Here is a 23,592-nt window from a genome sequence, read left to right on the forward strand (position 1 = left end):
TTCACAGAATACAATCTCAAGTTGAGGTACAGACACAGACTCCCACCCCACCCACCCACCCACCCAAGCAATATTTCACTCTGGCAGGCATATCATATTTGAACACGCTCAGCATCATGAGTCATGGTCATCAGCTGATCTCAAGATGTCTATTCATCGCTGGCATTTAGGCTATACTACTCTGCTGATAAACTAATTCATGACTGATAGTCCATGTAACAGGGACATTTGTGCCAAATCTAATGTTAGGCCAATAAGAAATGTCATGCAAAAGTAAACCACTGACACCTTTAACTTAACCCACAGAGATGAATGCTGCAGAGAAGAATCACCTCACTGAAATAAGAAGACATTATTGAGCAAATACATTTACTTTTAGACAACTTAAGTGGGCAACATAAATAACATTGAGTAGGCCATTCTTCAATGAATTCACTGTCACTAAGTAAAATATTGAACTCAGTAGTCCTAGAGAACAGCTATTCAAGGGTAATTATGCTTTTACTTATAAGGATCTGAGTACTTTTTTCACGCACGCACGCACACACGCACGTATCAACGTCATGCGCACGCATACTTTCTGAGTATTCTAGATTTCTTCTGAATTACAAATTTGACAGCCCCCGAAACTACGTATTATGTGTAGAAATTGGGCGCAAGGTATTTTCTGAATCCACTTTCGGCGTGGAGACGACAACGATGCCTGTGCCTACAGAATGATCACAGGGCTTTTACCCGAACAGCACTGAATGGTAGCAGCTGAGAGACGGGTGCGGAGCGAGGGTTGCCAAACCCGGAGGATTTCACACGGATCATGGACTAGAAAGCTCTTCTATATGAATCCCCATAAACGGATGACAACCTCCAAACAAACCTACTGCAAACTTTCAGCTCTACATTTGACGCGGGGGTGTTATTGATATTTTTAAACCAGGTCCAAGAACAGACATTATGCAGGTGCAAACTGAAGCGGTTGTAGGCTAATGTTGGCTACTGAAATGACTTGGTCGACGCTGACGCGTTCATTGTGCCATGCCAAACCTGCATTGTCAGATGCCATTTTACTCTGCGTTATCCCAGCGTCTGGAATTCCAATGTACTGGGCCTGTCGTGTAATTAGAAGTTCCTAAGAAAGTAGTAAACAAACTGGTGTAATGATAAGCTACATTGCCCGAGGCATTGTGCACATTTTGTGCTGAAGCTTATGGGTCCTGCGTACTCAAGCTCCCGGCTTCCACTCGGAGAGGCGTGCTGCGGGGGTACAGTGCCCTGTCTGTCGGCTTCACATCTGGATTGCCTGGCTACAGTCATCTGCGGCCTGGTCGGACTGTGCGGTCCCTGAACTTGTATGTTAAAGAGGAACTGGTTGAGATCGCTTCGGAGGGTGTCGTGTTAGGAGAAGGGGTGAATATTGGGCCAGGACTTATCTGTGATCCATTAAAACACCGTGATCCAAAGCTGGACTGACTGACTGACTACTAAAGGAAAAAAACGCTTATCAGCTATGGATTTTGCGTAACTAAGTCACGCATTTTTAAAGGCAACGCTAGGGTGACATTGCAGTCTCTCCCCACATCGGTTATTTCGTCGTCCGACAAAAAAAGTGAAAGTGGAGTATTGTCCGTCATACGTATCAACGCAGTGGGATTTTTACGTCTGGTCGGCGTTCCCCCCCACCCTTCCCGCGGTGACGGTTATGGGTCGGAAGCGGTGTGTCGGTGCAGATTGTTCCAAGATGGCGGCCGGGTGCTGCGGGGTGAAGAAGCAGAAACTGTCGGGATCCCCCGGGTCGGGGGGTCCTGGCGGGGTGGGGGCGGGAAGCGGGGTGGCAGGAACCGGACATTGTGGATCGGACTTGGGGATTGGTTCCTCCACGACCGTTGCAGCAGGGAACGTGAGCAGAGCCAACGGCCTGGGGGGACCTGGGGGTAACGTTAGCAGCAGTAGTAGTAGTAGCAGCAGCAGCACAAACGCGTTGTCCCCAACCCCGGCCGGTTACAATTCATCTGGCCTCTCCCCGAATCTTAGCCCGGGACCTGGTTCGGGAAGTGGAGGCAGGAAAATGGTTGTCTCGGCGGAGATGTGCTGCTTCTGTTTCGACGTGCTTTATTGCCATCTGTATGGATACCAACCTCCGAGAACACCCAGGTTTACAAACGATCCCTAGTGAGTTTTTGTCTTTTGTTGTTCCATGTCAGAGCTGGCCGGTGTGTTCCCAACAAATGTCTCGTGGCACACTGATCAGTTTGCCTTAAGCTTTTGCTCCAGTGTAAAGAACACAAACTCAAATGAAATGACATTTAACTTTATTTCAATTTAATTTGAAAAGCTCGTTATCACACTTGAATGCGTCCAAGTTGCAATTTGGGCCTTGTCGAAGAGATTGCCTGCACTGGCCTTCTTGTACACTAACGCTAGTATGGTTTTATGTGATATCCAAGCTAGGTTAGCTATCAGTGAATGGTGTGCCATTTGAATTTGGGATTTCGCCGAAGTATGCAACGGAGAACCCACTATCTTTACTTTTGGCCAACTCAAGTAACATTGACTGGCTAAGCCTGTTTGCTACCAGCTAATATTAGCTAGCTGCTAGCTAACACTTTAATGGAAGAGGGTGGACCAAGGTAGATTAAGTACTCGCTAAAACCAAAACCACCTTATAACAGTAGTTGACTTGCTGAATAACACAAACCAATCAAATATGTAAAACACCGGGAGTTGGTCTACAATATTTACCTCCAGAGTGTTAAATGAACTCTGGATTGCCACCAAGTCAGGTTTAGCTTTGTTGGCTAACGTTAGTAGCTATATTAGCAGCCGATGATGAGCTTGCGGCTAACTAACGATAGTTCTATCAAAAAGTGTCTCTGAGAACCATGGCAACTATACAATTAAAGCGCCGTTTGTGTGCAGTTTTTTTTTTCGTTGGTAAAGTTAAGTATCTTGTCGAGCTGTGGGTAAACATTAACTGTGTTTAGCATCAATCAACAAAGAAAAGATGGTTGCTTGCTAACTGGTCAACAGTCGAAGGGCCAGACAGTCAATTTTTACTTACTGGGGGTATTTGCAGTGGCAAAAAGCGTAATATTTTGGTAATTGTGGCAGGCGCCGTACGTGAGCTTTTTCAATGTCATTAACGATATCATGAATATATGTATGCTTTGTGCCAATTAGACTGGCCGTGACTGCAGTACTGCGCCCTCCTTTGAAACACTTTCGCCCCACCTTATACAGGCATTGTATGTTATAGCATGTGATTGACCGCTGGAGTTTTACATACATTTTGAGGGTGTAAAAGGATTCTTTACATTTGCAATGTTTATAAACGCTGGAGTAAAAATACTCCTGTATTTTGACTTAAAATGGGTGAAAAAAGTTCAGAAAAACTATTGACCAGGATTACACATGAATATACCCCAAAAGTACATGGTCAAAGAAATTGCTGGATTGTCTATACACATGCAGAGCAGTATTGTTTTACTTTTATAAGCCACAATATAATGCTAAAAAGTTCTCCGATAGGCTTACACTGGACCATACAAACCACTTTTGATGAATGCCTCACAATAAAATACATGGTTATGGAATCAGGAATGTCTCATACATAAATAAGTGCATAAAACAAGTTACATATATGTCATGACTTGTGGATAAACAATGGTGATCAAAAATGTATTTTCCCATACACAAACAAATACCACCCTACTTGTGTAATGGCAACTATCATCTGAATAAATGCGAAACAATTCCACATATATATATATATATATATATATATATATATATATTTCCAAGAATAATATATTTATACAATAAAAATTGCATTTCAAGTACTCAATGTACATGTTATAAAAAAACACATTTCCTTTGCATTTATTTACAGACGTTGAATCTATATTTCCAAATCATCTGACACATGGATTTGGTTGCATTTGTTTTCCGATTTTTGTAGACATTCCTCAAGCAGAGTTGGTCTTCTGAAATGCAAATGGTTTTATGTATTTATTTTTTTAAAAGCCATATTCTCTGTATCCAATCAGATTTTGAGACAGATTTTGCAATTCGCACATCTGACCAATAGAAATGCTGCTTTGGTTATGTTGACCTCTGAGAGAAGTCCAACATGGAGGAGTCTCTAATCATGGCAGTGAAGAAGAAGAGATGCTGTGGGATAAGGCAGGACTAGATGATACATTTATGTACATAATTATTTGATGGCTGTTTTTAAGTTACCCGAGTGATAATATATCACTAGTAACTAGCTACTACTGGGCATTGAACATGGCATCGCATACAAGTGGTAGCTAGTTAGCTATTAGCTACAAGCTATGATAATGCTAGTTAGCCTTGCCAGTGTCACGGTTGATAATTTAAAAAGTGGAAAGGTACTGTTACCAACCTCTTAATTAACTTTCCTCTGACCCAAGAAATCATACAAGCAGCCACAAAGTTCAACATTTTTATTTCTACTTGTCAAGCATGATGCTAAGACAACTTAGCCGCTAACAAGATAACAGTGGCTCCCTCTTCAAACATCTGGCCCATCACGCATGACATCATATCCCCTTTGATGTGACTTGGCCGTAAAGCACAAAATCTGTCTCAAAATCAGATCGGCTAAAGTGAATATAATTTAAAAAAACATTTGTTGATCTGAAGACCAAACTGCGTGAGAAATGTCTGAAAATAAATGCAGCCATATCCACACGTAACAGATGATTTGGAAATGCAGATTCAACTATCTGTAAATAAATGCAAAGAAACTCACACTTGACATGCACATTTGTAAATGTTTTGTGCATTTATTTATATGAGAAATTCCTGATTCCATACATGATTGCCTTTATGATTTTTGCACATACATACACACTAATGACATTGACAACTACATCTTTCTTTTGTGAGCCGCTAGAGTCCTCTGTACAAGATTTTTCCCAATGTCGCTCTAGATGACTAGCCTCGCAAGCCAGATGAGTCTCGTGAGTTGATCACACTGCGAGAAACTTCTGGCCTCCATCTCCCTGAGAGTGATTTCGATCGAGGGCGTTGCCGCCTTGCATTATTTAAATGCTCAAACCAATCAGAGCAATGAGTCTCATGACGTCGACACAGTGCGCCGCTAGATTTTCTGCTAAACAGTGTTATGTAGCTTAGCACATGAGAGCAATATTTACCATTTGAATGTGACGTGAACTTAATCCACAGCGATCCCAATCAGATTTTCTTGATACAATGTAGATGTAAATGGCATGTTCCGCCATTTATCGTTGACCAACCAAGATTCCAGGCTACCGAAAAAATCTGGCAACTTCCATGGATGACATCCGAGTCATTCTTAACACCAAGCTGCATGGGAGTGATGCCCAGTTTTGCACATTCGTGGATCTGGTCCTCCATGAGTGCAACCAGCAGAGACACAACGATGAGTATTGGGTTCTCCCTCCGTGCCTTTTTATCTTCACCGCCAACAGAGCTAGTCGAATCCGGTAGGAAGAAGAGTGAAAACATCTTCTCCTCCTACAAAAAGGTATGCCTTCAGTATAGTTACTTGTTTTTCTTTAAATGCATTTACGCCCTTGAATTCTGAAATGGCAGAAGACATGGCTTCATCGACACAGCCAACGCTGCCATACTCCACTGCCGCCATTGATGTTTACGATTCAGCTGCGCCGTGTCTCGCTTGTGTCGCCCCCCTTGGATCAGCCTCCAAAACTGTGATTGGACCGTCCATTTTGTGTCCGGACCCGCTTTATTCCTAGCCTCCTATCAGGGAGGGAGGCCAGACGTGTCTCGCAATGTGATCAACTCACGAGACTCGTCTGGCTTGCGAGGCTACTAGATGACTCCACTAGGACTAAATTGCAATGTTTCCATATGGACACAATCAAGTGTAGAATCAGCATATTTTATGTCACATTGGCAGTTGCAAAAGCTCTGTCAAACAAGCACTTATTTATGCCATTGAAATGTTGTAAATTTGTTGTATCATTTAAAAAAAAAAAAAAAAAATTGTTACATATGGTTATCCTCCCCACCTATCCTGTAGTATTATTCAGAATGTCATACTCTGAAGCAATCTACACTCTCTACAATCTAAATTACATAAATGAGAGCTACCAGAATCTTTTTTAAATTTAGCTGATGTTATCATCCATCTATCTATCCGTCCATCCATCCCACCAAGCAGACACATCTATTCATGCACTGCAATTACATTTAGCTCTAGGTTAATTTGATAAAACGGCAGCAGTAAAACGCTGGAACATTAAAGTGGTACTAGGCAAGATTTTTATGTAAAAATACACCCGTCTTATCAGCCAAATCACTAAGTGGGGCTGCAACAGAGAAGAGTGTCCCATCCCCCATAATTGAGACCCGGGAGATTTGCCTCAATTGCCCAAATTAATTTCAGGTGTTGGGTATGGTCACTGGTGGGAAATCTTCTTGGCACAGATGAAGTGACAAATCAACACTTAAGCATGAAATACAAAACAATAGCGAGCGACTGCTCCGCCCAGAGAAAGAGCTGGACTCGGCAACAATAGCCGAACTAGCTGCCAAAAGACTTTTTTCACCCTCTCCACCCATACCTGCCACCAAAAAGAAGAAATTTCAGACCCCCAAGTGCACAGTTTGCTGACGTCACGTTAGGGCAGCACAATTAATCGTGTAGCCTAATTGTATATTGCAATTGTAATTTTCACAATGTCCGGTGGCTCAGTGGTTACCACTGTTGCCTCACTGCAAGAAGGTCCTGGGTTTCAAATTTCAGCCCTGAGCCTTTCTGTGTGGAGTTTGCATGCTCGCCCCGTATTTGCGTGGGTTTCCTCAGGGTGCTCCAGTTTCCTCCCACAATCCAAAAGACATGCAGGTCAGGTGAATTGAATACTCTAAATCGCCCATAGGTGTGAATGTGAGTGTGTTTGTCTATGTGTTCGCCCTGTGATGGGCTGGCGACCTGTTCAAGCTGTTTCTCTGCCTTCCGCCCAATGCATGCTGGGATAGGCTCTATCCCTCCTGGCCCCTGAATAGAAATAAGTGGGCATGGAAAATGAATGAGTTCAATATTTTTATTGTCCCAAAGGGAAATTGGTTATCTAGTAAGGTAAACACAAGGGTAAAAAAGACATGGAACAAACACTGTAGAACAGAACACATAAAAAAAACATAAGCAACAGAATCCTTAAAATAACACGTAAAACACATTTTAATAAGATTTTATAGCCTTATGACAGTTAATGAATGAATGAATGGCAATACGGAAACATTTCATTTCATTTAGAATGTCAGCTGTAGTTGAAAATAGTCAAGGTGTTGGTTTAAAATGCAAAAAGTGCAGTAAGATAATTTTGTTCCTGATATTAAGACTAATAACCGTGACTAATCATTCTGATCACAATATCTGATGAAATAATCAGTATTATTAGTTTGGCCCTAACTGTGCAGCCCTGCATCACATTACATGAGTTCTTTGTAAAAGTTAAAACGCTTATCCCTTGCTGCCACTTGGGACTGCCAAAGCGCAGTTGCCTAGTGCAGCTTAAAAAAAAACGGGAAAAAAAATAATTTTCCGCAAGCACAAAGCATTTTCAAGGCTATAGATCAAATATGTCGGGCACATACTGCATATGCCATTTTGAAAGGTACTGCGTACAGAGAAGAATCTCCCTTAAAGCAACAAATATCCTTTATAATGTACACTAATTCATCATTGTGGTGATGTTAATGAAATGATCTGAAAAAAGTTACCAATAAAATGAATGACCATATTAAGACATATTCATCATTCCGGATAATGAATGACATAACAGGATAAGAGTTAAAAGGCGTTCACTGGCTTGAACAATTGATAATTGGGCCACCTATAGAAAACCTTTGCCATGACCATAAACTTCTATATTGTTTAAAATAGCTGAAAGATTTTAACAACAAGATTCAAGATATTCAAGATAGTCTAATGAAGTATTTCTGTGTTATATTGATTTCTAGGCTATGGTCTGTTTTTAAAATCAATTTTTCCACATCATCGATTACTGCATAAAGAAACCAATAATATAAAGCCACAATATTGCACAGAAATTGAAGTGCCTCATATTCACATTTTCAGCAGTGCTTGATTTAATTTCAATCGCTTATTGCATTGTATGGGACATTGTAATGGTAGAGCAGTAATTCACTTTCAAATGGGTTCCTCTGATGTGGATTTTGGATCTGATGTTGGCAGAAACAGCTGAAATCGATCTATGCGGAAACCTGGAATTCAAAATTTTTTGAAAACCTACTACAGGCAGGTTTGCAGAATAATTGTAATGATTACATTGTGTAGTTAAATAGAAGAGTACTGACTATGCCTTGTTTACAATGCACTATGTGGCATGAGAAAACACCCCAGAGCCTCTGCCATATTGGGAAACGCCCAGCCTATCAATTGTCATATTAGCGTATATAGGTTAAAAGAAGAAAACGGAAACCCTAGCCATTACAGTTTTTCCACATGCAGAGAAATTTGACTCGTTATTTCATACGACGGACTCTCTGGCACTACAATTACACTACAAGAGCCTCACCAGTGTGGCCCACAATAGGAAAATGGAGAATTTAATTTGCTGCTGGTGTATTTTGTTTTGCACTGCTGGAGTATTCCTTGTTGAGTATTAAGTTTCTGTTATCAAATTTAGTTTGTATTTTTGTTGTTGCTTTTGAGGTGAGATTTTAAAACCCATTGACATTTTTTTTTAATCTCCATACAAAAACTATCTTTGGGGAGGGGGGAGGTAGGCCATATTTGAATGAAATCAGATAAAAAGAATAACAACATAGACAAACAAATTATAGCTTAATAATATACATTATACCTTATTGTCAGCCCTTGGATTAAGAACTTAGTCAATTCAACAGGGAAGAACATATTCACTTCAGATACACTGACATAAAAATGGTCCTAGAGGTGGCACTGGCAACTTGGAGACGGACATTGAGTTTCATTATTAAAGTTAAATTGCTTAAACACCACCTCTTGTTCTTTCTTGTCTTTCAGCCCGCTGTTTGTCACATGGAAAATAGGCAGAGACAAGCGGTTGAGGGGTTGTATAGGTACATTTTCTGCCATGAATCTGCACTCAGGACTCAGGGAGTACACCCTTACCAGGTAAGCAATGAAATTCAGTCATTTCATCTGTGTAGCAAGGCTGTAGACGAGGTACTGTGACAGAGCATGTTCCTGGAGCAGTGGAGTGGAACTATGGTAAATTAATGTGAATGAGGAGCATATTGGAACAACTACTGTTCAGGCTCACTCCAATTCTCTTCAGTGCAGCACAGACAGGAACCTCACCTAGTAAATTACCCCCAAACCCCTACTCAGCTTGTGCACGACTGCAATAAATGTAACTTTATTTATTTATTTTTTTAAGTGGACTACTCTCAAACACTTTGATTGTAAAAAATCTTTCAGTTCTTTCATGTACTCTGCTTCATATTTACATTTTCAGCAATGCAAAGTGTGCCACTTTGATCCCGGTTCCTGGGGTTTCCGCCCTTCCATCACTGTTTGTGAAAACAGAGGGTGCACTTTTCAGTTGTTTTTTTGTCTAAGGTCTTCAGTGACATCCGTTGTAAAACTGGACAAGAGAGAGTGTCAAAAAGTGCTCATTCTGTGTTAAGAGGTTCATACAATAGTGCTTTCTACCCACTAACACACACGACCCAGGAATTTTACAGTGCGCTGATCCGGGTCAATCCCATTTAGGAGGCAATTGACACCAAAGCTCATGAACAGGAATTTCCTGTGTCGCTACCATTCACACCAGACCTGGCCCCCCATATACTAGTGTCTATGGGCTGTCACCTTTATAATGTCATGAAAATCAGTTTACATTCTGTGTTCAACATGGCAGATGACACAACTCTCCAGACATTGTTCTGTGAAGTTGCAAAGTTGATGTTATTTACACAGTCACCAAACGTAAGCTTCACGCTGTTAACTTTTAACACTGTACAGCTTAATGTAAGCGTTTGCCCCATGACGACTCCACCAGAAGACACCGCCCTTGTGTAATGCACCTTCTATGTCACACTTGTGTGCTGGAAAAATGAGCCAAGCAGTTGTGGAACTTTGATACCAAGTGGAGAAGAGTTTGACCCCGGTCGCAACCCCGATCTTGACCCGGGTTATTTTGCCACATATACTTTTAATGCTTGTGTTTTGTCAGCAAAAGTAGTGGCATCAACTTTACAATGAGTCCATTTTTATATTTGTTGAAAGAAGCTGTAGGAAAGGAAGAGACAAATGAATGAAGACTTGTTTAGCACTAGTTACACGCTTGCCAGCTGTGAGCGTCTTGGCAAATAATGTATTTTTCTGCAACAGTCATGGATACAAACAACACCTCTAATCTTCTACCAACACCATTTACTGAGATGACAGAGGGGTTTGAGTAGACAGGTGTTACAAATCATTTCTTTGCAGTCTCCATAACACGACTACTGATTAGATTAATAGGTTGGGCATTGAGAACAACAAAATGTCTTGATAATCTTATTTATTATATAACAATTGAAATGTAATGATTATTGTAAATAAGTCTAATTTAAAGAGTGTGAATGTGTGATAAAGTGTGCTTGTGTATGGGTCAATCTTAAGTTAAAGGAATAGTTCACCCAAAAATGAAAATTCTGTCATGATCTACTCACCCTCATGCCAGTTGAAACATAGGTGAAGTTTGTCCATATAACACACAGGGAGGTTGCCAGCACAACTCCATAGCAGCCTTCTCCAAAACAACTGAAGTCAGTGGGGACCAGTTCTTCAGAGTTCCAAAAAGATCTATATTTACACCATAATTTAGTGCAAATCTTAACTACAGCTGATTGACTTGCAACAAATCATGGTGTATAGGTCTTTCTATTCACAGTGTGATTGTTTGCCTTTTTTTTTTTTTGGAACTCTAAAGAACTGGTCCCCATTGACTTCAGTTGTTTTGGAGAAGGCTGCTACAAAGTTGTGCTGGCAACCTCCCTGTGTGTTATATGGACTAACAATTTTCACCTGTGTTTCATTTGGCATGAGGGTGAGTAGATTACAGAATTTTCATTTTTGGGTGAACTATTCCTTTAAGTATTTTAATAAGTGATTGTGCATGTTAGGTAAGAAGATTAGATGAGGTTGTAGCAAGTTTGAGTGGTTTCTGATTGTTTTGAATACCAACATTTACATAGGTTATTGTCTTTTGAATTGTATGCTATTTTCTTAATGTTTTACTTGGAATTTTTTTCTTACTCGTGAAGGCTTTCATGATACAGATGTATTTTGATTCATGAAACATTTGTTTAGGTGAGGAGTTATTTATTGTATGCATTGATTGTAGGCTAATTGTGGTGGTCTATTAAGATTTTGAGGAATGTGGGCCAGATTATTTCATGATGTTGTGTCTGATGAGGCAGGCCTATAGTAAGTTTTGTACATTGGAGAGTTCTTTTAATTTTGTAATTATTTAAAGGCATTTTTTTTTTGCCAGATATTGCATGAGTGGCTGTACATACTAATTGATTATATAGAAGTCAAGTAGTATAATGTTGGTTTTGAGGAAGTTAGCCAATTTACAGGATTAGTGTAGGGTAGCAGGGTGTACTGTGGTTGTGTCATTGAAGTGCAGGCGTGGTAGTTGAATTTTTGTTTTCAATAAAGCTAGTTAGTTTTATGGGTTCAGTGATGGTTTTGAATGATTAGGGACAGCATCATTGGTATCCTATGTCTTTTAACTACAGCATTTGTTACACAGTTGGGTTGTGCGGTGCTAAATTGATTCCACTGATATTAAAGCATGGATATTTGGACACCCATGTTGCTTAGTCTGCCGATGCCCATAACACATCTTTGCATCTGTGTGGGTTGGAAGCCTAGCTTATACTGTTTTGCGTTTCTCTACTGCAAGTTACATAGGAATTTAAAAGACTATTGTAATCAAACTATTAGGATTTTTTTTACATGAATGTTTGTGATAAATATTTTCTAAATCACCTATTTTGGTTTTGTGCTTTTTTATCTGCAGTGCCCTTAAAGACAGCCGCTTTCCCCCCATGACAAGGGATGAGCTGCCTCGCCTCTTCTGCTCAGTGTCTCTTCTCACCAACTTTGAAGACGTCGGTGATTACCTTGACTGGGAGGTAAGAGATGGTTTCAGAAGAGGTGCTTGAAGAGTATAGGAGCTGCCACTGCGCATAAAAGAATTTCATTTGTATTGGTTGAAGAGTTTTAGTGCTTCATAGCCTAAATGCTTTTTCAGAGATGTCTCAACCTTTCTCCTGTGTTACAACACAGCAGTGCTTCGACACATTCTGTCAGGTTGTCGAGTTGGTCTTTCCCAACGTTGCACTTGCTTCCGTAACCAAGTGTTTTGCTGCAGTAACAATTCTCTACTTATTAGGAGATAGAACCTTATGCATTATATTGGCTTTGAATGGGAAGATGAAAAGGTCGATAACAAATTACTAGGCACAAGGGAGGCTAGTGATTAGGAAATGCATGTAAACAAAGGCCAGCAACCTCTGGGTCCACTAAAGATGGCCAACACCAGTCTTCAGATCTGACCCATTATCGTGGGCCAGCGTTAAGTAGCAGTTTACTTTGCAAAGGTTACGGTGCCACTGTAGATGAGGTATATGAGGGGAAGAAGCTTAGATAGATTGAGCTAGCAGCTGAGGCTCAACGGCGAGGCTGGAAAGCCAAAGTACACCCTTTGGAAGCCACATCCATTTAGGGATTTGTAGTCATGGCTTATGTCGGGCCATAAAGGCAGCTTCAGAAGCAGCTGAAAAGAGCGGCTCTGGCTCTGGCTGAAGAGAGAGGACAGCAGCTGGGAGCCAAAGAATGAAAACCCATCTTGGAACTAAGATATGAGTCTTAATTTACCGTGTGATGGCATAGCTATGGCAGCACAAATAGGTTTTTATATACCGTCCACAGCTCCTGGTGCAATCTTTTTTATATAGGTAAGTCTATTGTTTGCTGATAAAATGCAATTTCCAAGCCAGAGGGATCACAAAATGTGTGGGCGGAAAAACTCTCTTACGCTCTGTCTTACTTAAAGAAGAGATAAAAGGTTTCAGCCTCTTGACCTTCCTCAATATGACACTCTAATCAATGGGAGGCCATCTTACATACAAGCTGCCTACAGGAAACCAATTGGATCACCTGCACAATCTTTTTTATTTTATTTTTATCTAACCTTTATTTAACCAGGCAGGTCAATTAAGAACAAATTCTATCCATGTTGACCTTCATTACATTAAGTTCTATTCCATCGAACAATACACATATAGACGCATCGAGGCCGGACTGGAGTGTGGAAAAACTGTAACCCAGTTTGCTTCTTGGCAACAGAGGAAAGCAAAATTCTGATGCTACAGTAAACATACCCCCCCCCCCCCCCCCCCCCAAATGAACAAATGAATGATGCAGTCACAACTATGCCACCTTGTTTTTGTTACTTGGTCAGAAACAATGTCTTGGTATGCTGTGGTGTTCACCATTACTAGCCTGGATGGATCCATGGATTCGTGGTGCTCATGCCAAATTCTGACCCTGCCTGCACGTCGCAACAGAAACTGGGATTTATCAGACCAGGCAGCGTTTTTCCACTCTTCAATTGTCCAGTTTTGGTGGTCACATGCCCATTGTAGCCTCATCTCCTTGTTCTTAGCTGACAGCAGTTGAACCTAGTATGAACCTATTGTAAACCATCCGCTACAAGGTTGTACAAGTGGTGCGGTCTGGGATGCTGTTCTGCACACCACTGTTATGTTTAGCCTGCGGAACAAGTCTCATCAACGAGCCATCTTTGCCTACAGGGCTGCCACTGACTGGATGTTTTTGTTTATCACACCATTCTTGGTAAACTCCAGACACTGTAGTGCACAAAAATCTCAGGATGGCGGCCATTTCAGAGATGCTGGAACCGGCACATCTGGCCCCAACGATCATAGTGTGTTCAAATTCTACCTGTCTGCATGTTTTATACTAATGCTTTATTTATGTCAGTCACCGTCTGAAGGGGTGAGCTTCTTTGCGTAAATGGGGAGTTGCACATGATAAAGTAGAAGCTGGGTGTACACAGATAAAGACAGCTAAAGATAAAGAGAGGCTATTTGTTTTGACTTGACGTGAAGTTGGACAACGTGGACCTTTTCGTCGACTCCTTGAATGTTTAACCTCATGGAATGTAACAGCTTGAGTATATTAGATGGGTTGTTTATCAGTACCAAGACCGCCCAAGTCAATATTCGTGGCCTTGTGCAGAACATGCTTCTTGGGGGGGAAGAAACTTAAGAAGGCGAGCACACAGAATGCATCTTTCATCAGCTGGTTGATTCATTGTAAACAGCGTTTTCCCCTCATGCGATGCAAATCATTATATGCAGATATGATTATTAATTGTTACCGACTGAGTCTATCGTAAATGTCTATGTGCAACCATTCCACATTATATAACCTAAATTGATAGACATTTATGCTTGGAGTTACTGTCATCCCAACTCCTATAATCTTTCACGGTGACATCTACCAACTGAATAAGATTGGAGCATACAAATCTAAAGAATGTATTTAGGACATTACATGGATATAACAACCATCGTTTTTTCTTTAGAAAGGAGATCAATCTCACATGGGACAAGACTTGGATGTATATTATTAGGCTAAATTATTCAGGGTTGTGCCATGGATACTGTTTGAAAGCTAATGTTTGCTGTTTTGCCAAGTTAGCTACTGGCTTTCAAAGTGTAATATGGGTTATTGTGATGCCAAGCAAAATGAGGGTCAGATGATGTTGCTTGCAAAACTATTGACGCCTTTTGACAACAGGTAAGGGGCTTGTTAGAATAGCAACACACCTGCTCTTTAAGGTAACGGTCACATGTGTAAGGCTATTCTGCCCCTATGTCAACAACCAGTAAGAGGTCTAGTATACTGGACGATATTGTAATAACTCTCTTTTAGGCTTGCATTACACTAATATTATTAAATGTGCAAGTGAAATTGTTGTGGTTTACTAAAATGATGCTGCTCGATTAATATCCTTACATCGTCAAAGCCTTGCATGCACAGCCTCCCTGTTCGGGAACCAGGGTTTGATTTAATTCGACTGTGCTGACATGCTCTGGTGAACACACCAGTTTATGATGATTGAACAACCGTAGTCCTTTTATGTTGTAATGGCAGTCAACCCACACTACCTCTAACCCCACTATAACCCCTCTCTGTCCTCATGCCACCAGCACGCTACAGGCAGTTAGCTGTCAATCATAAGTCAGTGGACTGTGTATCAATATCTGAACCACTGTTGAAGAGGGTATCATTTATATGACAGGAGGCCATAAATCATTATGGCAGGCACTGCGTTCTAATTTATTATTATCTTGAATCAAGGAACTTGTTCTAAGATTTTAAGAGACCTGGTGATGTAAGCAGGAGAACTCTGCGTTCCCCACATCTCACATACTTGGTGTTTCTCGCTGTGATCAAGATAGAATTATTTATTTTATAAAAAAATTGTTGCCGTGTCTTACCTCTCTCTTTTTAACTTTAATTCTAGGTGGGTGTTCACGGTATTAGGATAGAGTTTTTCAATGAAAAAGGATCAAAGCGCACCGCCACCTACCTACCAGAGGTTGCAAAGGAGCAAGGTGAGATCTTTTTGTGCCTTAACCAGTCGGCAGCATCTTCATCTTATAAGGGACTTTGTTACAGAAAGTTGGGATATTCAGGAATATGTAAAGAGATGAACTCCCTTTTGTACAGGTTGGGACCACATTCAGACCATAGATTCCTTACTACGAAAGGGAGGTTACAAAGCTCCCATCACAAATGACTTCAGGAAGACCATTAAGTTAACCAGGTAAGATTACATTTCACAAACACTGCATGAAGTTGTTCTCCAAATATGCAAATATACTCCCGACTTCCTCTTTGTTGGCCACACACTTTCATTTAGATCCATGTACACAAAGCATATAACAAAAAAACAAAATTTGACTGAACTCAGCTCGCTAAAATGGGACTTGCTACCATACACAGTCTTCAAATGGTTTTCATGCAATCAGGCTGAATGAATGCTACCAAAGTCAAAGTCACTTCTCAAGTGACTCAGCACTCGTTCTGTTAATGGTAAGGGCTCTTGGGACACAACAGTGGCAGAATAGCATGCCAGTAATGAGAAACTGTGCCACTTTGGATTTCCAGATTTTCGAATATCATGGCATCTGGACGATGCCTAACAAATACCCAATAGAGTTTCAAGAAATGCTAATGTTAAAGTTAATTAGAAAGGTAATCACTGTTGTGTAATCGGTTAACTTGCTGTTCAGTTAGCTAATATTAGGTACTGTGGCTGTTACTTCTGTTCCTTATGCTAGCTACATTAGTATGCAAGAGTTCCTGCTAGCCAAGCATGGTATTAACAATAATACTTCAGACTTGGTTGCAATTGATATGATTTATATATCAAAAAAGATGAAACCTATCAAAGCTGACATGAATGTTAACAGCACAAGACAAGTGTCTTGTCAGAAATGGGATCTAATTCAATGGCTTGCTCCTTGGAGATTAATCTAAAAAAGAATATATGAGGAGAAGTTACTCAAAAGCTGTTCAATTAAAAACCTTAGAAATATTTTGTTGTTCTGACTGAAGCTTCCAAATTCCAGTACTGGCCCCTCTAAGATCCCCTACAAGATTGTACAGGATCACAGTAGGTGTGGTTGTGCGTTTAAGTGCTGACTGAGGCTGATCATAGCTTCCTTAGTGCTAGCTGCACGAGGGTCAACTAGCCTTTACCGACTCGACTTTCCTCACTCTTAGGTACCGTAGCGAGAAGATGACAATGGGTTATGCAGAGTACATCGCCCACCGCCAGCACCATCACTACCAGAACGGCATTGGGCACCCTCTACCACCCTACAACCATTATTCCTGACAGCGAGCCGCATGACCAATCATTGGACCTCTCCGCGGACCTTTTCCCAGGAGAGCCTGCCCCCTCCTGGTCTAGCTATTTCTACTACTGTACCATTTTATGATGATAGTTTCCGTTGCCATGCTGGCCGTCTCCCAGACGTTGACATGGCAACGGGTGGCAACAGAGCATCATTTGATTATGGCAAGAAATCAACATTTTTCTTTTTATTCGCCTGCAGTTAAGTTTTTGCAGCATATATATACCTATATCTATAACCCCTTTCATTCTTATTTTTGAAAATTAAACGAATACTAGATTTTCTTAAACTAGTCTTTTCAGCAAACCTAATCAGGTTTTTGATTCTGTGGATGGAAGGAAGTCTCTTATGGTGGATTAGTCTCGCGCTTATATTGTTTAGGCTTTGCTACAGTTTTACATTTATTGGGGACATTTGTTTCTTTTCTGTATCTTAATAGCCAGACATTATGTATACCATGTAGCAAGGCAACTGCAGTTCTAAAAGGCTGTGTCTTTTCCTCTCAAAAAAAGGATTGACTGTTGAGGGTGTTTTGGCCTTGTAAACTCTTGTAGTGTCATAGTTGAAAATAGATATTGGGATCTGTATACTCCAAAGTATAGATTGTAGGGTTGTGATGCCACTTGATCAGCATTTGCTGGCGGTGTTTGTTTGAGCTCACAATCATGTGTGTGCTTTTCTGTGTGTGGATAGAGGGCTTGGTCTGCCAGAAGATGAAAACCGCTAGAGTAAATTAGAAATTGGATCATGCCTAAAGATTCCCTACAGCGATGTTGGGAATACTCCCCCCGAGTAGTTGTGGTGTCTTGTGATGGAACCTGTAAACCTTGAATTTAATTTGTTTGGCTAGAGCTTACAGCTACTTTCCCTCTTTTATTTTTTTTTTTTACTCCTTCAAATATGAGATAATTGCGGAGGAAGCCATTTTGTCTGAAGATAATCATGTCAAAGCTGGTGATCTGTTAATTATCTGTGTAAAATGGACTACAAGTGGGTTTGATTCCCCACAGTTGGGGGGTGCATGCCCATTCTTTGGGGTGGGGGAGCAGGCTTTGCTGCAGGTCCACAGAAATAATTTCCTGGCGTGAAGAAAGCTTACATTTTTATTTACTGCGTCTGTTGGTTTCTGAGTTTACTGGCAGGGAGTCTATTGACAGGGACATGCTATAACTACTTAAAGCCATATTCTCTTTTTAATCCACGCTTTGTAAGAGTAGTTGGTTGCTTGGCTTGAAGCGTTTGCTTTCAGTGCCGTTTAATTGGTAACCTCTAATATATTGGGTCTTCAAAGTCTGAATGCGTACTTACACCAGCCGGCCTCAGGCAGAGCTGCGTTGCTACACCACTGAATACTTGTTGAACATGGCGGTTTCAGTCATGCATTGGATGTCCTGTAACGTGCCCCTGTGTCATTGAGAAGACATTGTCTTGCCTTTCTCAACTTGAGAGTATCTATATTTCAGATTATAGCTAAGCATTATGGTATTAACATACCCTCACTGTGTTCATTTTGTCTACACGTATGATACATTTAAGCTGGCATTTTGAATGAAGACAGAATACCACTTGATGCACAAAGGAAGTAATCTATTAACATGTGACATTAAAATGTTTATGCGACGTTTCGTTTAGTACTGCATGTCAATGTGCTTTTTAAATTCTGCGAGTTCGAGTAGTTCCTGTAATGCAGCTCATGGATTTCGTTGTTGAAACCGCACTACCACCGTTCTTCTCCACTGCTCTGCCGTTCAGTGAGAACCAGTTGATCCGTGTGTCTGTGGCACAGGAAATGTTGTGATTTTTGGTCTGTTTTGTCAGCTGTTAGGCAGCAGGTTAGAGCAAACAAACAATTGAATTAGTTTGAACAGAGTCTCTGCAAGGGGCCTGGCTGCTTACAGTTGATGTCTACAAATAAAAAGCCAGGGCTTTGTAAGGACTAAAGAAGCCATTTCCCATCCAAATGTTGCTTGTTGTGAGTCACATCCACACACACTGGGCTAGTTGGATTTCTTTTTTCCAGAATGTTTGAGTTGTTGAGGATCTTCATGTGATCTGCCGTTAAGAGTCTGGTTTTAGTTTTGTTGACTGGGATTTTTGAGAGGTTCTTGTACTTGACCAACATCTTTTTTTGTAACAGCCTTTACTAACTGACAGGTTATTTTTCTTTATGCAAAATGTCAAGGGCTTTTGGCACTCCATCCACAGTAACCCGAAATGACCCAGATTTAAGTTGTGTTGCCTTAAATGAATGATTTAATAAATGATGGACCAGTACATGGTGCTGTGAGTGTTCCTCTATCCCATACTCTGCTGTTTTCTAACATCATCCTCACCCCACAGGGTAGGAAAGGGCCCAAAAAGATGTTTTCCTCACACTAATGCTATTGTTAACAGTTTGTTAGGCATATGAGGATTCTTATATGCCTTCAGTCTCCTGTTTCCTCACGTTCAACTCAGCTGCTGGTCCTCAACACTGTTTCCTCACATGTTTTTTTAAAGCTCCAGTTAAACAGACTTAGTAAACACATTTTAAGGAAATATGCTAATGTTGCACACTATGGTATGTTGCCCCAAATACTTAAATTATGGGAAGACGATGTAGTGTTTTTGGTCAATTGTATGCTTTATGACAAATAGGACTAAGTAAACATTTCCTAAGTGGAACAGTCAGGCATTCATTTTCTGGTCCATTTAATACAGCACAACCTGAATTTTTCTGCTGCAAAACCAAATTGACCATGCTCTTTTACATAAATGTCTTTGTATACACATGCAATGTATTTTGTTGCATGTATGTATGATTATGAGACCTATGGTTTTATCCATGATATGCTTGATCTATGGCTTAGACACTCTTATTAACCATTAAGAGATTTAAAAGACAAATATGGTGCTATCGGACCTCATGTTGGGGTGGTCACAGCTTATGTGACTGGTCATGCGGACTCATTGATCATATCATACTTAAAGATGCTGCATGTAGGATTTTCTCTTGAATATGTTGCTGTAAAATCTTGTTATGACGACGCATTCTAATACTATCAAAGTATGCGACTGTCACGGATACAAACAGTAGCCCCAACAATCTCTGTACGCTTTGATTTAGTCCAGTTTGGGTGATTTTGGGCTCCATTCCCCATGGGAAAAACATCTGGTAGATATTATTGTAAGTTAATCAACTGAAGAAGGAAGCTCATAGGGGCTATGGAATGTACTGTTAATGGTCGTTATCACAATTTGACAATGATGTATGAAGAGAAAATCCTACATGTGTTACCTTTAATATCCTTGATATATGCAGATCTGTTCAACAGGTGTTTTTTCCTACCAGTGCAAGTCGACACCCCTGCAGGTTTGAAAGGACAAGAAGTCACACATAACCTCCCTCCCTCGATTACCCCCTACACTGTGGCCCAACCTCATGGCCTAGTTCGTCAAGGTGTAATGTCTGTCGTTTAGTAGATAGTGGCAGTGAAAGTGGTTGTTGCCTTCCTAAGATACAAGACGTACTGCGAGATCGGGTGCCGCTTTTAAGGGCGCACCCGTGGTTTTCCTCTAGCTGCTGAGTCGTTAGTTTGACCCCATCCTACGACGAGTCGAGGCTTGATTTGTTACCCAGCGGAAAGGTTTTCACTCGGCTTTTGCTTTGAAAGCCTCTCCCAAACAATCTGAAGCATTTCCTCAACGAGTGTGGCAACACACAAAACATCGATATTCAAATTACTTCAAAGATTTCGGCACCCCTGCCCCCACCCAACCCTCCCGATCTCAATTTCATTTAAGCATCTCATATAATGGAACACATGTAGTTATGTTGTTTCACGGTGAACACGCAGACTACAGTCCTGCATCTGTATTGATAACCGTTTGAAGTATTGATACCTCATAGGATATTATGGAAAGGCATTCCTAGTTGTAGCAGATTGTCTTTTGGTTCCATACCAGGGTTAGAGTTCAGCCTCAGCATTCCTAGTGTGGTCACTCATATGTTGTTGTGGAATGCTCAAGCTCATGTTACCTTTGTATGTTCGACTGAACCAAAGATGCCACCGGCCATGCCCAAATGCTGCTCTTCAGGCCTGGCTTCCTGTCCTTCCAAAAAACACCCCTGCAAATGACAAAATGTTCTTTATTTCCGTCTGTTTGTTTTATTTTTTTGTGCGATTTCTCAACTGTCTTGACTTATGAAGCAACACAATTTTTTTCAATGAGTTTTCATTGAGCCCATCTGTGAAGCCGTTATGTGGCATCAAGGATGGTTAAAAAATGGTTGTGAATCTTATTGTTGTTACTTGTTTTGTTTATTATTATTATTATTATTAGTATTATTGCTATAATTTACAAAAATGAAAATCCCATGGTGTGCCTCCTAGCTTTATGGGTTTATAAATGTTTTTTTCCCTAAAGACCAGCAGTTATACTTTATATAAAAGATGGATTTTCCTTATTTTTTATGCCATTAAAGATGAAAAAGCCTGTTTTCTTTACTCTGGACCCAGTAGCTGCACTGGTATACAATCGCACTGATAGATGAATAATAAAAAAAAAAAAAAAAGAATAAATGAATCAATAATAATAATGATAATGACAAATGAAATAAGAACTACAATAAACTTGTGTTTGGAACTTTTATTTAAAAAAATAAAAAATGAAAAAATGCATAAAAAAAGAGAAAATGACTGTTTTTGTACATCAAAATAAATTCTTTTCAAAAGAATATTTTGGATCTAGTTTCAAAATTATTTTAGTGGTTTTCTATGTTCTGAATATTTGAGACACTGAGTTCTAAGATGTGTCACTGTACAAAATGAATTTTTTCTGTTGCAGTGGCCTGATGGGCTGGGAGGGTTACCTGGTGTAACTCCTCATACCAACTTTTATTTCTTTTCCTTTTGTTTTTGGATCTTTCTTTCTCTGCTTTAGTAACTTGAAAATGTTGATGGAAAAATATGAACTGGGAATTTAAAATACATCCCCTGTAGAGCTAGACCCTTCCTTCCCTATTGAATTGCTGTTAGTGTGATGAGACTTGAAATGGGCATTTATTATGATAGTATGGCTCCAAAAAAAAAAAGAAAAATTGAAAAAGAAACAAAAAAATGTGTCGGGGAGGTGAAAAAAAAAATATATAGATGGGTTATCAGTGAGTACGTAAGCAATGGCTGTGAAGACGATAATGTAGTTTTAAACATTGTTATTACCTTTTAAAATCATTTATTCAATAAAAAATACAAAACCAACTGAAAAGAAAAAAAAATGTGTTGTGTTTTTCTTTGTCAGCATCTCACACATCAACAGATACAGTTTCAAAAGTAAGTATACAATTTTTAATTATGAAAAATAAAGCTGTGTATAATTTCAGTCATTTGTAATGTATTTAATAATTTTTACAAAATATTCAACATGCAATTGTCTGTAAATAAAAGGTGTTTATTTAATAATACACTGTGTTAATGTATGCCTACTTTTGAACCACCCGGTATGTTAAAATTGTCAACACTTGTTACTGTCTGGTATGATAAAAGTCAGCAAAACATTCTTTAATGTGACACTTGGGGCTAGAAAACAGAGCTCAAGCTGCTGTGCTCTATAGAAGGTGACATCACCTGGCACCAAAGATCAGCCAATAGAAGATGGTAATCACTTTTGGTGCGATGGGACTGTGGACGCTCTCAAATTGTCGTAGCCGGCATGAGAACAGACATTTTGTAACCGTCTACTTCAGATTGATGAAACTTATCACGGTCTTGACAAGTGTTCCAAAACCAAATTACCATTGGGACGAATAAAGCTGAAACTTGAAGTTGAACTCACCGGGGTTCACAGCAGGAGGTACTGATGCTGAGTCATGTGGAATGTTACTTGTGATCTGCACTGAATAGACCACTATGAACATTTAAATACTGACTATTGATTCAAATTGATATTTATTTGTCTATCCGATCCTGTCCTGCAATACATTTTTAATTTCAGTAAATTTGTTTTTTTGATTTTTTTAACTGGACTTATATTGTGGCTGCACCTACTGTAAAAATGTTAACTTTCAGGACTTGTTACCTTGATTTCCATTGTTTTTGTATATTTACTTGTATGTTGTTGGTTGACCATTCTTATTTTTTACTTTTCATACTTTTGTACTGGCAAGACTCCCAAGAGCTATAGCTACATCTCTGAGCTGCAGCATGGACTGTGGTGAGGAGACCGGCCGCTCCCCCCGCCAACCCCTCCGCCAACTCCTCCACCCTTCTCCAGCAGCAAGAGCAGGAGAAGTCTGGGCAGGTGCATCTGAAAATACTTTGTCACATGATATTCTGGGGTGAGTTAACAAAATGCACTTAAGTGACCAGAGGTAGTTGGGTCTGCCGCTCACACATGTACCCCGCAACGCTGGCCTGAATCCCACCGGTACTTTCTCCCCTGTGTCTCTCTCTCAGCTTTCCAACTGTCTGAATAAATGATACTGGTTAAGTGAGCAGACTGCCCTCTTTCCTTTTGAGAAGTGTTAAAAAGACAAATGTGCTAAAGGCTGCATACAGCGAAAAGAAATACATGGAAAAACAATCTAACCCGTAACATTCTCTCACAGCAATGGGCCACTGACAG

At 40.2% G+C, this 23,592-nt stretch overlaps 1 protein-coding gene across 1 annotated transcript; it reads left to right on the forward strand.

The window, feature by feature from the left end:
• The first annotated feature begins 857 nt into the window (after positions 1-857).
• ammecr1 (AMMECR nuclear protein 1) lies at positions 858-22,069 on the forward strand. The gene is made up of 6 exons (XM_071915235.2): positions 858-2,166; positions 9,038-9,148; positions 12,051-12,165; positions 15,591-15,681; positions 15,797-15,893; positions 16,856-22,069. The coding sequence occupies exons 1-6, from the start codon at positions 1,697-1,699 to the stop codon at positions 16,968-16,970; spliced, it is 999 nt and encodes a 332-aa protein (XP_071771336.1). The 5' UTR covers positions 858-1,696; the 3' UTR covers positions 16,971-22,069.
• Positions 22,070-23,592: the final 1,523 nt, after the last annotated feature.

The sequence above is a fragment of the Centroberyx gerrardi genome, chromosome 11 (genome assembly GCF_048128805.1).
Source record: "Centroberyx gerrardi isolate f3 chromosome 11, fCenGer3.hap1.cur.20231027, whole genome shotgun sequence".
Taxonomy (NCBI): Eukaryota; Metazoa; Chordata; class Actinopteri; order Beryciformes; family Berycidae; genus Centroberyx; species Centroberyx gerrardi.